The sequence below is a fragment of the Pelophylax lessonae genome (genome assembly GCF_965119305.1).
Source record: "Pelophylax lessonae genome assembly, chromosome: 2".
Classification (NCBI taxonomy): Eukaryota; Metazoa; Chordata; class Amphibia; order Anura; family Ranidae; genus Pelophylax; species Pelophylax lessonae.
Genome location: NC_138769.1, coordinates 620038668 through 620053253, shown reverse-complemented (window position 1 = coordinate 620053253; position 14586 = coordinate 620038668). Strand labels below are relative to the sequence as shown.

The 14586-nt window shown below is 42.6% G+C and overlaps 1 protein-coding gene across 1 annotated transcript in view; it reads right to left on the bottom strand.

Annotated features, from left to right (window-relative positions):
- Window positions 1-5862: 5862 nt before the first annotated feature.
- Window positions 5863-14586, bottom strand: part of IFT88 (intraflagellar transport 88) — a 154925-nt gene continuing 146201 nt past the window's right edge. Inside the window, exons 25-26 of the mRNA XM_082245252.1 lie at window positions 10508-10618; window positions 5863-6267 (exon numbers count right to left, since the gene is read on the bottom strand). Of these exons, the coding sequence (XP_082101378.1) occupies window positions 6146-6267; window positions 10508-10618 (233 nt within the window). The 3' untranslated portion in view covers window positions 5863-6145. The remainder of the gene's footprint in view (window positions 6268-10507; window positions 10619-14586) is intronic.

Sequence of the window (14586 nt, the reverse complement as noted above, 5' to 3'; positions counted from 1 at the left end):
ACATTTCCCATGATGCTCAATTACACTGCAGAGTGCATGAGCATCATGGAAAATGTAGTTCCAAAACATCCGGGTTGCCAAGGTTTGCCATCACTGATCCAGAGGAAGCTTGCATGAGCGAGGAATAAGGTAAGTATTTATCTGCTTTACATCCCCCAGACAGTAGACTCTCACTATGCAGTGTGGGGGTGAGAGGGGGGTGGGCTTAATTACTCAAAAAGTTTTTTTTTTTTTTTAAAGGCTGGAGTTCAGTACTTTCAATATATATATATATATATATATATTGTAACAGGAAGTCAGCTAAATCTGGGAATGTAGTCACAGGAAGGAGATACATTTCTACCTGATTTAGAAAGTCCATTAATTAATTTAGGGTGTTGGCTACAGAGCTAGCCAGCAGGAAGTTGAAAGGCCTTCACCTGTTCAGAATGAGGGAGTTAAGGCTCTATAATTTGTTCAGAGAAATTCCTATTGTTTGCTGCCTCCAGAAGCTGCATCCTGAAGCCATGTGGGCTGGGAGCAGGAGGACAGTCAGCGTGTGCCTCCCGACAGGATGTGTGGGCCTGGGAGAAGACCCCCCGGAGTGATGTGTGCCCGGGACGGTAACCAAGGGTGAATACGTCTCAAAGGTGAGAAGACGAACTGTTGATGTGAAAGAAACAAAAGGACTGTGTTGCCCTGTGAAGCTATTATAAAAGGACTATTGAGTGTCCGCTGGAGGACAAGGAAGTCTGCCCGACGGTAGGTTGGAGACAGACACTTAGGCAGGTTCCAGTTGTGAGAAGGTAGCCGCCCACAGAGGCAAGGATTTATTTTCTGTTTTATTTTATTTTGGATGTTTTGCTGCATACAGCCTGGTGAAGAAAACACCATTTAATAAACCACACTGTTTGTTTGCAAGCACTTGTCGGCTACCTCTCTGGGAAAACGCACCCCCCAAGGGGTCATCCACACCCGCCACCGAGCTAATCCCTCACATATGGTGGAGGTATGCAGTGGGCATAAGCAGAGATCCCTGCAAGGAAGTGCAAATGTTTGATGAACTTTATCTGGTGCATGAGATTGCACAATCTATGTGTGCAGGAGAGAAGATCCTGACAGAAAAAAAAAAAAAAAAAAGTGTTTTAAAGAGACAGCGGTCTCAAAATTATTTGATGAACTTTGTTGTGTCTGGTGCAAGTGACTGCACAAACTGTGTGTGCAGGAAAAGAGATCTTGCAAGAGAGAGAGAAAAACTACATGTGTTAAAGAGACAGTGGTCTGAAAAATTTTTGCTGGACTGTGAAAAATTTGTTTGTGGAGTTATTGAAGATGGGGCGGTCCAAACGCCTGAAAAATGCAAAGATAGATGAAATGAGAGACCGGATTCTATGGATGGAGGGGATGTTGCCGTCTGAACCAGCCCCATCCATGCCTAAAGAGAGTATACTAAAGAGGAAGGTTGTTGTCCCTAGCAACACTGATGAAACTGCTATGGAGACGCAGTGTGCTCAGATGAAAAGTAAGCTCAAAATGGAGGAGATGTTGAAACAACTGATTATATCAAATACAGCTCAACAGCAGGCAAATGCAGCTCAACAGCAGGCAAATGCGGATTTTCAGCGGAGCTTTGCAGCTCAACAAAAGGCTCATCAAGAGAGCATGGCAGGCTGGAAACAGAGACGCCAGCAGCCAATGGAGGCCATCGGTTTGGAAGAAACCGAGTATGTGTGCAGGGCTGAGTTGGATGCCTTGCAACGGAAAATGGAAGAAAAGGAACAAGCCTTGGAATTGCTTAAAATGGAGCATAGAAACTTGCAGGAAATGAATGAACTACTCAAGTCTCATGTGTTACAGTGGGAAGAATCCACTGCTCTTCTTTTGGTCGAGTTGCAAAAACGCAGAGAGACTATAATGGAGAAAGATACCATCCTCATGGAAAAGGAAAGTGAAATTCAGACTTTGCAGAAGCAAAGTATGGCTGATATGTTGGAGTTGCGTAATCAGCTGGAAAAAAGTCTTCAGTCTTTGGGAGCTACAAAAATAGACCTGCAGGAGTCGCAGGAACAGAATGTCGCTCTGAAAACGACATTGTCTCTCAGCGACAACGAGAAAAGTGAAAGAGAGGCTAAATTACTGAGTACTGTGTATGAGCTCACTACTTTGAGCAATGTGGTAAATGAATGGCGTGCGGACTGTGAAAGTTGGAAAGGGGAAGCCCAACGTGTCCAGCAGCAGTTAAAGGAGAAAGAAGCCTGTGTGGCAGAATTACATTCTTATTCCCAGATGCTAGCCAGTGAGGTGAAAGCTCTTATGCAGGGAAAAGGAGATTCTGAACACAAGAGAAAAAAAGTAGAGGCACAGCTGCAGGAATCGCAAGTCAAGGTGTCAGAAGGTGACCGAGTGTGTGCTAAGCTGTCAGAGAAGGCAACCCGATTGCAGGTTGAGTTGGACAATGTTACAAATCAGCTTTCTCAAGCAGACAGCAAATCTAGAGAAATTGCGGAAGATTTTTCTATCTTGGAATCGCAGCTGCAAGACACGCAGGAACTCTTACAGGAAGAGAGGTGTCAAAGGCTGAGTTTTAGCACAAAGCTCAAACAAATGGAAGATGAGAAAAATGGCTTCCTGGAACAATTAAAAGAGGAGGCGGAAGCAAAGAAAAACCTATCAGAGCAAGTCGCAACATTGCAAGCTCAGATAGCGGATATGAAAAAACGCATGGAAGAAAGCGTTGGTTCATTACAGTGTGTTGAAGATGTGAAAAAGAAGTTTGATCAGATGCTTGGTGAAGAGAAGACTGTGTCTGCAAAATATGCAGAAGAACGCGACCGCGCAGAAGCGGAGGCGCGTGATAACGAGAGCAAAGCCCTGTTCTTGGCTCGCTCTTTGGAGGAAGCTCTAGAGTCCAAGGCTGAACTAGAAAGAGTTAACAAGCAGCTATGTACAGAGATGGAACATGTGGTCAGCTACAAGGATGAGGTTGAGAAAAGCGTTCAGGAGCTAGAAAAGTCTAAACGAGCCTTAGAACAGCAAGTAGAAGAGATGAAGATTCCGTTGCAGGAACTGGAAGAGGAATTCCAGGCAACAGAGGATCTGTCCCAAAGAGGGGATAGTGTGCCTGATGCAGTTTTTAAAAGGATCAGTGTTTTGGGGTCTGTCCTGAGTGAGCCTCAGAAATGTGACGACGTGTGGCTTGAATCACCCCTTTGGAATAAACCGTTCCTTCAAAAACTTCAAGCATTGGAAAATGTATCATTAGAACTTCAGCAAACAAAGGAGCTGAGTAAGAAATGTGGTGATTTCTCAGTTCAGGCTGAAAACCTAGTGGAGAAAACTAAGGCTGTTGGTGAAAACGTGAAGCAAATGAATAAGTGCCTTTCAGGGAGTGTTTCCAAAATGGAACTGGTGAAAGACGGGTGGCAGAAGTTTGATCGTGATCTTGAGATGCATTCCATGTGGAATTCAGATAGAGAAAAAGAACTAGGTGACCTTGAGCGGTCAAATAGTTCAGCAGAAAGTGCATTGAAGAAACCTGTAAAAGAATGTGTTGCAGTTCCATGCTTCTTCACTGATGCAGAGAGGAGGTCTATAATGGATACCACCCAGATCGCTGGGTTCAACTGTGTTGTTGCCTTTGACCCCTATGTTGGTGGAAGGAAAGTTGATGATGTTCTGGTTGGCTACTTCTGTGAAGAGTTTGGCAAGAAATATAAACTGAATATCAAATCAAGTAGTAGGCCTTTACTGCGACTCGCTCAGGAGGGCGAAAAGTTTAAGAAGTTGATGAGTGCAAATGCTTCAGATCTGCCTATGAATATGAAATGTTTGAATGATATTGATATCTCTGGGAAAAGGAACAGGGGTCACTTTGAAGAAATGTGTGACAGCCTGTTGTCTCAATTGGAAAATCCTCTGCACAGCATCTTAGAGCAAGCAAAGCTCAAGAAGGAAGATCATTCCCTTTTACAACAAAAAGTCAATGATTGTGTACAGCTGTATGGAGAGGCAACTCAAGTCACAGAGGGATGTCAAGAGTCCCTACTTGGAACAAAGCTTAGTGAAGCAAAGGTTCTCAAAGTTTTGTGGAAAACATTTATGGATTGCAGAGAGAGGCGTCTTAAGAATGTTGAAGACATTAAGACTAGCCCAATTGAGTTGCCTATGGATCACGGTCCTCCATGGTGGATTGGACAGACGGTTATGAGGGACAAGCTGTCTGACATTTATGAGAAAGCTGTCAATGAAGATGACAGAAACGAGAAGGAGCGAAATGATGCCAAAAATGCAGTTGAAGAATGTGTATATGAGATGAGAGACAAACTGTGTGGCATTTATGAGAAATCCGTCAATGAAGATGACAAAACAGTTTCATCCGGAAGCTTGAGGATAATAGGAGGCTTATCAGTGAGTCAGCAGTGCTTGACACATGCGTGCCTGGAAATCTGTGTCCCAACCCTAGGGTTGAAACAAGAGGGGGGGGTATGTAACAGGAAGTCAGCTAAATCTGGGAATGTAGTCACAGGAAGGAGATACATTTCTACCTGATTTAGAAAGTCCATTAATTAATTTAGGGTGTTGGCTACAGAGCTAGCCAGCAGGAAGTTGAAAGGCCTTCACCTGTTCAGAATGAGGGAGTTAAGGCTCTATAATTTGTTCAGAGAAATTCCTATTGTTTGCTGCCTCCAGAAGCTGCATCCTGAAACCATGTGGGCTGGGAGCAGGAGGACAGTCAGCGTGTGCCTCCCGACAGGATGTGTGGGCCTGGGAGAAGACCCCCCGGAGTGATGTGTGCCCGGGACGGTAACCAAGGGTGAATACGTCTCAAAGGTGAGAAGACGAACTGTTGATGTGAAAGAAACAAAAGGACTGTGTTGCCCTGTGAAGCTATTATAAAAGGACTATTGAGTGTCCGCTGGAGGACAAGGAAGTCTGCCCGACGGTAGGTTGGAGACAGACACTTAGGCAGGTTCCAGTTGTGAGAAGGTAGCCGCCCACAGAGGCAAGGATTTATTTTCTGTTTTATTTTATTTTGGATGTTTTGCTGCATACAGCCTGGTGAAGAAAACACCATTTAATAAACCACACTGTTTGTTTGCAAGCACTTGTCGGCTACCTCTCTGGGAAAACGCACCCCCCAAGGGGTCATCCACACCCGCCACCGAGCTAATCCCTCACAATATATATATATATATATATGTGTGTGTGTGTGTATATGTATAGATAAACATACACATACGCAATCACATATGCTCATTATACATGCTTACTGCTTTGCAGTGCCTCACAGCCATAGCAAACAGCTAAATAAACAGTAAAAATGCATTTATGAACATAGTTTTGTATAACCAATGTTGTAATTCATGCACCTCTACCATAATGCACAGCTATATGGGTGACAAACAAATTTGCTGGTTCTATGTTGCAGCTTTCGGCGTCATCCCCTTCAGCCTGTTCATTGGACAATAAATTAGAGCTAAAAGAGCAGAGTGATTTTCCTGACTAAAACAGATATGTGTATTACAAGAATTACAAATCATTTGACAGGTAAAATTAATGTGTGTGTATTTTGCACATTTTAGATGTTTTTTAGAGTTCAAATATAGAGCTCCCTCTAGTGGTTAATCTGCAAATCTCTATATTTATTGCAATGATAAAAATATGGAAGAGTGAATATTTTAAACGTGAAAAAATTAAAATAAAAAAATAAGTTAACCTGTGGCCAGGCAATGGTCAGCCAATTAATGCTTGTATACTATAGATTACAGTACCTTTACCTAAGCTCCCCCTGAGTTTGATTTCTGCAGCAGGCACTGCAGTGTAAATCCATTTAACATTTTACAGCCAGAGCAGCTTGGAATCAAGTCACTCTGCTAACCTCACTCGCTCTCTCCTGTGATACAGCATTCTTTTTTTCAGCTTCCTTCTAATCCCCTGCCATCACCATGACAGCCTATGGAATCCAACATGACAGCACCCTTGGTGCTGAATAAATGGACACAAAGAAATGTTTACACCATCCTAGACATGGGATGACAGTTCTCAAAGTATAGGGAAAGAAAAGGCAGAGGGAAAAGATTGCATGTGCAAAGTTTTTGCTATGCCTGGATATATTAAAAGATAACATTTGGTCCAATGGTTCAGTTTTCCTCTCATAATTAAATATTTATTCAGGGAGGAGATCTTCTCCTAATTCTTCATCAGCAAACTCTTCCTCCTCAACTCTTCTCTTTGCTGCTGTTTTTGGTCTCTCCACTTGTGGCCCGAGAGGGTCCGTGTATGAAGCATCTAAACACCCAAACATAAAGAGAGTCAATAGAATGCAGTATATTTTTAACTGCTACTAAAAAGGGAAAAACTGACTTTGGGCAGACATTTCAGCTCCAATACAAAGAGAATACAAGCAACAACACAGAAGGGGTAAGATTCTTACAACAACTTGAAGGGGGATTTACTAAGAATGGAGCAGCTGTGCATGAAAACCAATCAGCTTCTAGCTTTCATTTTCAAAGCTTAACTGAACAGGCTGAAGATAGAAGCTGATTGGTTGCTATGCACAGCTGCTCCAGACTCTGTTTGCGCCAATTTTAGTTAACCCCCCATCCCCAACACTGTTTTTGTAAACATTTTATTTATGTATTCATTTCAGGCAATTTAGGTAGTGCTTTACATACAGTATATTCACATCCCTGTCCTCATAGGAGCTTACAATCTAAGATCCCCACCTCACTTGCATACATACACATACTACGTTCATTTTAGACAGCAGCTATTTAACCAACCAGAATTTTTTTGGAGCATAGGACATACAAACTCCATGCATCATGTTTAAGAATATAAGGGAAAACATTTGCAAAAAATATTTTAACTTTTAACCACTTAAGCCCCAGCCCTATTTCGGACACTTTTTGTTCACACGTTAAAACCAGTATTTTTTCCTAGAAAACTACTTAGAACCCCCAAACATTATATATATTATTTTAGCAAAGACTCTGGAGAATAAAATGTCGGTCATTGCAATAATTTTTGGTCACGCGGTATTTGCGCAGCGGTCTTTAACCACTTAAGCCCCGGAGGATTTGGCTGCTAAAGGACCAGGGGTTTTTTTGCGATTTTTTTACTGCGTGACTTTAACGGACAATTGCGCGGTCGTGCGATGCTGTACCTAAACGAATTTGACGTCCTTTTTTTACCACAAACAGAGCTTTCTTTTGGTGGTATTTGATCACCTGTGCGATTTTTTGATCACGCGCTATAAACAAAAAAAGAGCGTAAATTTTGCAAAAATAACAATATTTTTCACATTTTTTTATATGAAATTCCCCCAAAAAAAAAGTAAAAATCAAAATTTTTTAACATTTTTCGGCCAATTTGTTTTATGCTACCTATGTTTGGTAAAAAAAAAATCGCAAAAAGCGTATTTTGATTGGTTTGCGCAAAAGTTATCGCGTTTACTAACAAAGGGAAAGATTTTTGGTGTTTTTTTTTTTAACGCGTAATGGCGGCGATCTGCGATTTTTTTTTTCGGTACTGCGACATTGCGGCGGACAGATCGGACCCTTGACTGACATTTTTGACACTTTTGGGGTTACCAGTGACATTACTGCAGTAATCAGTGCTATACATATGCACTGTTACTGCAAAAATGACACTGGCAGGGAAGGGGTTAACTTTATTGGACAGGGAGGGGTTAAGTGTGTCCTAGGGGCGTGATTCTAACTGTGTAGGGACATTCCTATTGGTGTAAAAGCAAAGATCAACCGTTCTACATAGTAGAACGGACAGATCTTCACTTTTACACAGGGAGAACTGACAGGCAGCTTGTTTACACAAGCTGCTCTGTCTTTCTCCCTTCACAGGAGCGATCGCAGTGTGACTGGCGGACATCGAGTCCGCCGGTCACACGCACTGACTTGCCTGTGAACGAGCCGCGGCGGGCGCGCGCCCGCCCGCGATAGGCTCGCAAGTCAGTGACAGGCGAGTGACGTACCGATACGTCACTCTGCCTGGCCGGGGCTGACCGCCGCAGTATATAGTCGTGCGGCGGTCGGCAACCGGTTAAAGCGCCATTTTTTGGGAAAAATTTAGAAAAATCACATTTCACTGCATTTAAAAAATACTAAACAGTAAAGTTAGCCCATTTTTTTTGTATATTGTGAAAGAACATGTCACGCCGAGTAAATAGATACCCAACATGTTACGGTTTAAAATTGCGCCCCCCCGTGGGATGGCGACAAACTACGGTCAATAGAGATCTCAATAGGCGACACTTTAAATTTATTTAACGGCTACCAGTTTAGAGTTAGAGTGTAGCTCTTTTTTTAAAAATATTGCTCACGCTCTGGCGATCGCGGCGATACCTCATATGTGTGGCTTGAACAGCGATTTCATTTGCGGCTCGACTTCCGTATACGTTTTTTTTTGTGCGCGAGCTAACGGTGACAGGGGTGGCTAAATTTATTTATTTATTTTTTTTCCCATTTATTTTTTTAACTTTATTACAGTTTTAAAAAAAAATAAAAAATCTGATCACTTTTATTGCTGTCACAAGCAATGTAAACATCCCTTGTGACAGCAGTATGTAGTAACAGGTACACTTTATGGAGGGATCGAGGGTCTAAAAGACCCTAGACCCCTCCACTACACTTCCCTCCATTCATAAAGTGTATTGTATCCTTTTCACTGAATACAAGGTGTTCTGTGATTGGAGGAGGGGAGATTGTGATGTTTCTCTGCCCCTACCCTCTTCTCCTCCATTTACAGAATGCCTTGTTCAGTGAACAGGATACAAGATGTTCTGGAAAAAAGAGGGAGGAAAAGAAAAGAGGAAAAGATGTGACCCCCGAGAGGGGGGAAAGGCAGATCCCCTTCACCTACCAAGAAAGGGGGCCTTTAAATGTGCCAAACCAATCGGAGGACAGAGAAAAACTACACTCCATAAAAAACATTTTTATCTTAAATTCCTTAAAAACATAGTACAATCTTAAAAACAAATCAGCAGGATAGTAAGCGTTTTTGCAAGGAATTACTTCTTCAGGGTTCACGCTTGATGCTGACCAGCTGGAATATATAAAGAATGCTCACCACCAGAATAATACATAAAATAAATAAGGCCCTGTTCACACTTGAGCGTATTTCAGCTCGTAAAATGCTCATCTCTGAAGTCCCAAAATGCCCAACAAACAAAATTCCATTCATTTCAATGGCCCCTGTTCACATTTAAGAGTTTTGTCACCTGAAGCTCAAAAAAGTACATAAGCTTCTTTTTTGGCAGATTACAAGCATTTTTGTTAGAGGTCAATGCCTGCCTCCAAACACCTGCAAAAAATGCCTGAAAAAAGCCAGAAACACCTGAAAACGATACGCTCAGGTGTGAATGGAGCCTATACAATAAAAAATATTCTCTGCCACATATAAATAGTGCAATGAAACATAATGCAGGAAGAAAGAAGAAAGAAAGGAAAAGAAGGGGAAGTGGGAAGAAAAAGGAATGTGGGAAGGAGGAGAAGGAGAAGGAGAAGGAAAAGGAGAACCGGGAAAAGGAGTGTCAGGTAGGGGGAAACCTCATGGGGGGGGGGGGGGGGGGCATCAAAAAAGAACAAAGGGGCCAAAAGCTGAACACATAGAAGCCATCCAGGGGCAACCAGACTTACCCAATCTGAGAAGGTAAATATAAGCTAGATTGTCAACCCAAAATAATTTCTAATGGAGGAAGTGTAGTGTTAGGCCTCATGTACACTGCTGCTGATAAACGCACGTTTTGGAGCAGTTGGGCGTTTTTTTCAGAAACCCCTGAACCCTCCTCTATGTTATCTTATCTATCCATGTACACTGGGTCGTTTACAGTCATTTAGAGGCAGTTGAGTTCAGTTTCGTTTTTTTGGAAAGCAATATTTTGCGTTCAGGATGTTCAGAACGTGTGTTTACTGGCGTTTCAAACGCAAAGCGCGACTGAACACGACCAAACGCGGTCACCCGCGTTTAGCACTTGCGTTTTTACTGTTTAAAAGGGGAAGGATTTTTTGACCTCTAAAAACGGATCTGAGCGCAAACGCCCGCTAAACGCGGCATTTTAAACGTCGTTTACATTCCAGCGTTCAAAGGAGTTTTACAAACGTCCCGTGTACATTTAGCCTTAGTGACCCACATGGTCTTCATTGTATGAGAGCCGTAATTGTAAGTCTCAGCTCTGGAAGTTTGGTGCTTACTGTACTATCTGGAGTGAATAAAGCTAACAGTTTTGAGTAATGCAGCAGCCATCCACCCATGGGACCCACCTCATTTCAAGTGATTTATTGGTACATAGAAAATATCAAAAAATAATTTTTTCCTGGAGTTCAACTTTAAGTTTTAGGCCCAAAGCTTGAGCTTCTAAGGAACCTCCACAACAAAATCGTCAAGTGGATGTAGAGGGAAAGAATGGTCATGAGGTAAGAATAGCAGCTAATACAGAAGCCCTCCTCTCCTGCCATGCATTTATGTAGATAGATAATATATAGATAACCAGTGATACTCATCTGCCACTTACCTATGTCTTTATTGGAGCTCGCTTCATAGGGCTCATTCGCTCCTGGCAGAGTTTTCAGTTTAGCACTAAGACGATCGCCTTTTGCGCTGGTGCCACTGCTCTGCCCACTGTCTGAAATTATAACAAATGTGGAGTTTCTATTAGAATTGTTATTATCATTATCGTCTCTGTGTAACACTTCAAAGGAGCTGCAAATGGGGTTTCAACTTTGTTGAGATTATGTATCATTAAAAAACATAACTGGACTGAACAATGTTCATGCAGAGAAGAAATTAAACACCACAATGGTTTCCGGTTTAGTGGCTTCCTACCACACAGAGGCATTGTTATCATAAGAGAACCTTTCATGAAAGAAATACGGGCTGTTACTGAACATGCTACTTGCCTGGCTGCTGTTTGGATCTAAAACATTCTGAATCAATAACCAGCAACATGTATGGAGAGAGAGAGAGAGAGAAGAGAGAGAGAAGAGAGAGAGAAGTGAGAGAGAGAAGAGAGAGAGAAGAGAGAGAGAGAAGAGAGAGAGAGAAGAGAGAGAGAGAAGAGAGAGAGAGAGAAGAGAGAGAGAGAGAAGAGAGAGAGAGAGAGAGAAGAGAGAGAGAGAAGGAGAGAGAGAGAAGAGAGAGAGAGAAGAGAGAGAGAGAGAGAGAGAGAGAAGAGAGAGAGAGAAGAGAGAGAGAAGAGAGAAGAAGAGAGAGAAGAAGAAGAGAGAGAGAGAAGAAGAGAGAGAGAGAAGAAGAGAGAGAGAGGAGAGAGAAGAGAGAGAGAGAAGAGAGAGAGAGAAGAGAGAGAGAGAGAGAGAGAGAGAGAGAGAGAGAGAGAGAGAGAGAGAGAGAGAGAGAGAGAAGATGAGAGAGAGAAGAGAGAGAGAGAGAGAGAGAAGAGAAGAGAGAGAAGAGAGAGAGGAGAGAGGAGAGGAGTTCGCGCGAGCGCAGGAGCTCGTCTCGGCTCGTCGCTTCTGCTCTGCGCAAGTCGAGACGCTCGAGCCGACTCGCTCCTCCTCAGGTCTATAGATACACACAGAGCGGCTCAGGATCAGAGGTTGCTTCTTTTGGTGGCACATCCAGAAGAGGAGGAGCTAGGAGTGCCAGTGGGGGACCCCAGAAGAGGAGGATCAGGGCTGCTGTGTGTAAAACCATTGCACAGAGCAGGTAAAACCGGTTTATTATTTTAAGAGATAAACAAAAGAGCATTAAGACTCGGTTCACACTACCGCGACCATAAGTCGCCCCATGACGACCAATTTGGGGAATGCCTGGCTAATTTTCCTTCTTCTTCCTGGAAAGTCGGATCACAGTCGATTGACAAAAGATAAGGATCCGACTTGGAGGCGACTCCCATTGAAGTCTATGTGCACAAGTCGGATACAAGTCGCCTTGAAGTAGTACAGGACCCTTTTCTGAAGTCGGAGCGACTTCAGTAGTGCATATTAAGACGACTCTCATTCATTTACATTGCATCTGTTATGACAAGCGACTTGGGGCGACTTGAGGGCACACAAGTCGCCTGACAAGTCGTACTAGTGTGAATGGAGCCTAAAACTCATAGCGTGCATCCTTATAGGTCAATATGTTGCTGAGCAAAACGTCAATATTTTCCTACTGACCAACCCCGATTGAGGAAAATTAACATTTTACAATGGTGGTGAGAGAGATTTTCAAGGACGTGACTAATTTGCAGTCTAGTGATAGAGGATTTTCCCATAGAAGAAAATGTTTTAAATACTTAACTTTAAAGGGTATGTAAAAGACAAACAAATCTTAATTCTAATGTGGTCACCAGAACAGGATCTTTCAATGGGGACATCTATTCTGGTGACAACTGTGGAATACCCCCTTAGTGTAGAGAGATTTCCTCTCACTTCCTGTTTTGCCTATAGGACAGGCAATGAAAACAAATCTCCTAATAGAACAGACAGCAAAAACTAAAATGTCAGGGGTTTAAACCCCTCCCCTCTCTATCCGCAAAATAAGCAAAAACGTTTTATTTTATTTTAAATACATTTTTTGTCTAAAAATGCATTGCTAACAGAACAAACATACAGTATAGACCATGGTGCCAGAATAATGCATCTTAAAGAAAACATAACTCCAATCCTCATTGGTAGGTTGTAGAGGACCAGTCTAACATACCCAAATCGTCATGCGAAATTGGCAAGTGGTTTCCTATTTATAGTAAAACACAAAAAGTTGCCCTGCCAGTTAATTTATACATTTATATTAAATCATGTTCTCTAAAGGCCCTGCAATACATTCCTAATGACGGGCATGGAGGGGTCCTACATTACTAGCACAGCAGAGGATTATTGGGACACATATGTTATCACTTATACCTCCTGCCAAAAACAGCCTTATCCGTGACGGTCATGTCACTTTACACTTAGTTTTTATTTTACCTTTGGACACATTTGCATCATGAAACATGACTCTACTGAGAGGGGCTATGGGGCTATAAAATACAGAAAGTGCCATTGAGCAGTAAAACATCTGGAAGAGATTGGAAATAGTACAATGTATGAGAACCTTTCATTCATTCTGACCCATATGATCACAGGTGCAAATTGGTAAAACAAGTGAATTGTGCCTGATTTATGAATACCATAGGAGCCTAGAAGTGTGATGCCCACAGCAGACACTCGGATGTCAGCTGTCATTTTCTAGTGCAGGTTAAAGGGTTTCTTTTTTTACCCTAAAAAAAAAAAAAAGGATCCTGTTTCTTTAAAGCATGAACAACAGCACAGTGCTTCTGCTATGGTATTTGCCCTTCTATCACCTGAAATACCTGGCTGATCCTGCCTGGTTCTGCCCTCCCCCCTGTAAACTGACCACGGAATATCATGGCTGCTGAGCCCTGACACCGTGGTCAGTTTACGTGCCACCGTCATCCGCTCTCTCTTCTGTCCTTGGAGCAAAATAAACAAAAGCAAACTTGTGAGTGTAATATGAAAGCCTCATCAAAACTTCATTTAGGTAAACACTCAAAACATAATCTTAAAGCGGAGTTCCGGGCACAGAAACATTTTTTCAGTGAACATACCCCCGGGACAGTCAGGGCTAGTACATCCCACAATGGCTAGCCTCTGATCTGTCCCGGTTCGCACTTACCTGCAAGAAGAAATACTTACTTATAAAATTTCTTCTACAGCGTTGCCATCTCTGTTGTGGGCAGCTGAAGCCGGCGCGATCCTCTTCTGCATCCTCTTCCCCGTCTTCTTCTCCCAGAATGCGCCTGCACCACTTGTCACTTCCGGTGTGGCGCCGCATTCCTCCACAGCTTCTGGGCATGACCAGAAGCTGTTTAGCAGGGAATGCGTCGTCGCCCCAGAAGTGACGAGCGGGGCCGGTGCCATCGCATTGATTCCTGGGAGCGATGACGTTCAGCTCCCAGGAATCATCACAAAGAGGAAGTGACGGCGGAGCCGCGGCACAGAGGGAGGAAGTGGAGAATAGGTGAGTATTTTCTATCTACAATTACAAGGTGAGTAAAAAAAAAATATATACCTAACTATCCAATTCCTTTTCAGGTGAAGAAGAGCCAGCGGATGGGCACAAAATCGATTAGGTCGATTTTGTGCCCGGAACTCCGCTTTAATAAAAGTGTTCTTTTCTCTAAATCAGATTTCCTTTAGGTAACCAATTCTATCTCTGCAGGTTCATCTTCCATCCCGAGCTGTATGATATGTTCTGGAAATATGTACAAACTCAGCTCTAAACTTTTAAGGAGCCGATTACATTCCTGTGCTGTGGAATGGGTGGATGTCAGCTATTTCATATAAAACCATCTCTGTCTTCATGCCGTGTTTTTCAGGCAGATCTCCCTAGCCACCAGCGGTATGATTGTTCTGTAAATGTTTTTAGACTGCTTATTTGGCCGAATGTGTGTGATCCTCGTACATTACACAGCACGATGGTTCTCTAACAGCTGCAGCCACAGCAGAACTTCAACTCCTGCTCCTCAGTGTCTCACTCCTCTGATCACACAAAAAACTGCCTTAGCAATAAAAACATTTAAAAGAACAAATCACTTTTCATTTTAGCCTTTATTAATGTTTATTTAAGAATAAATTCTACAAAAAAAAA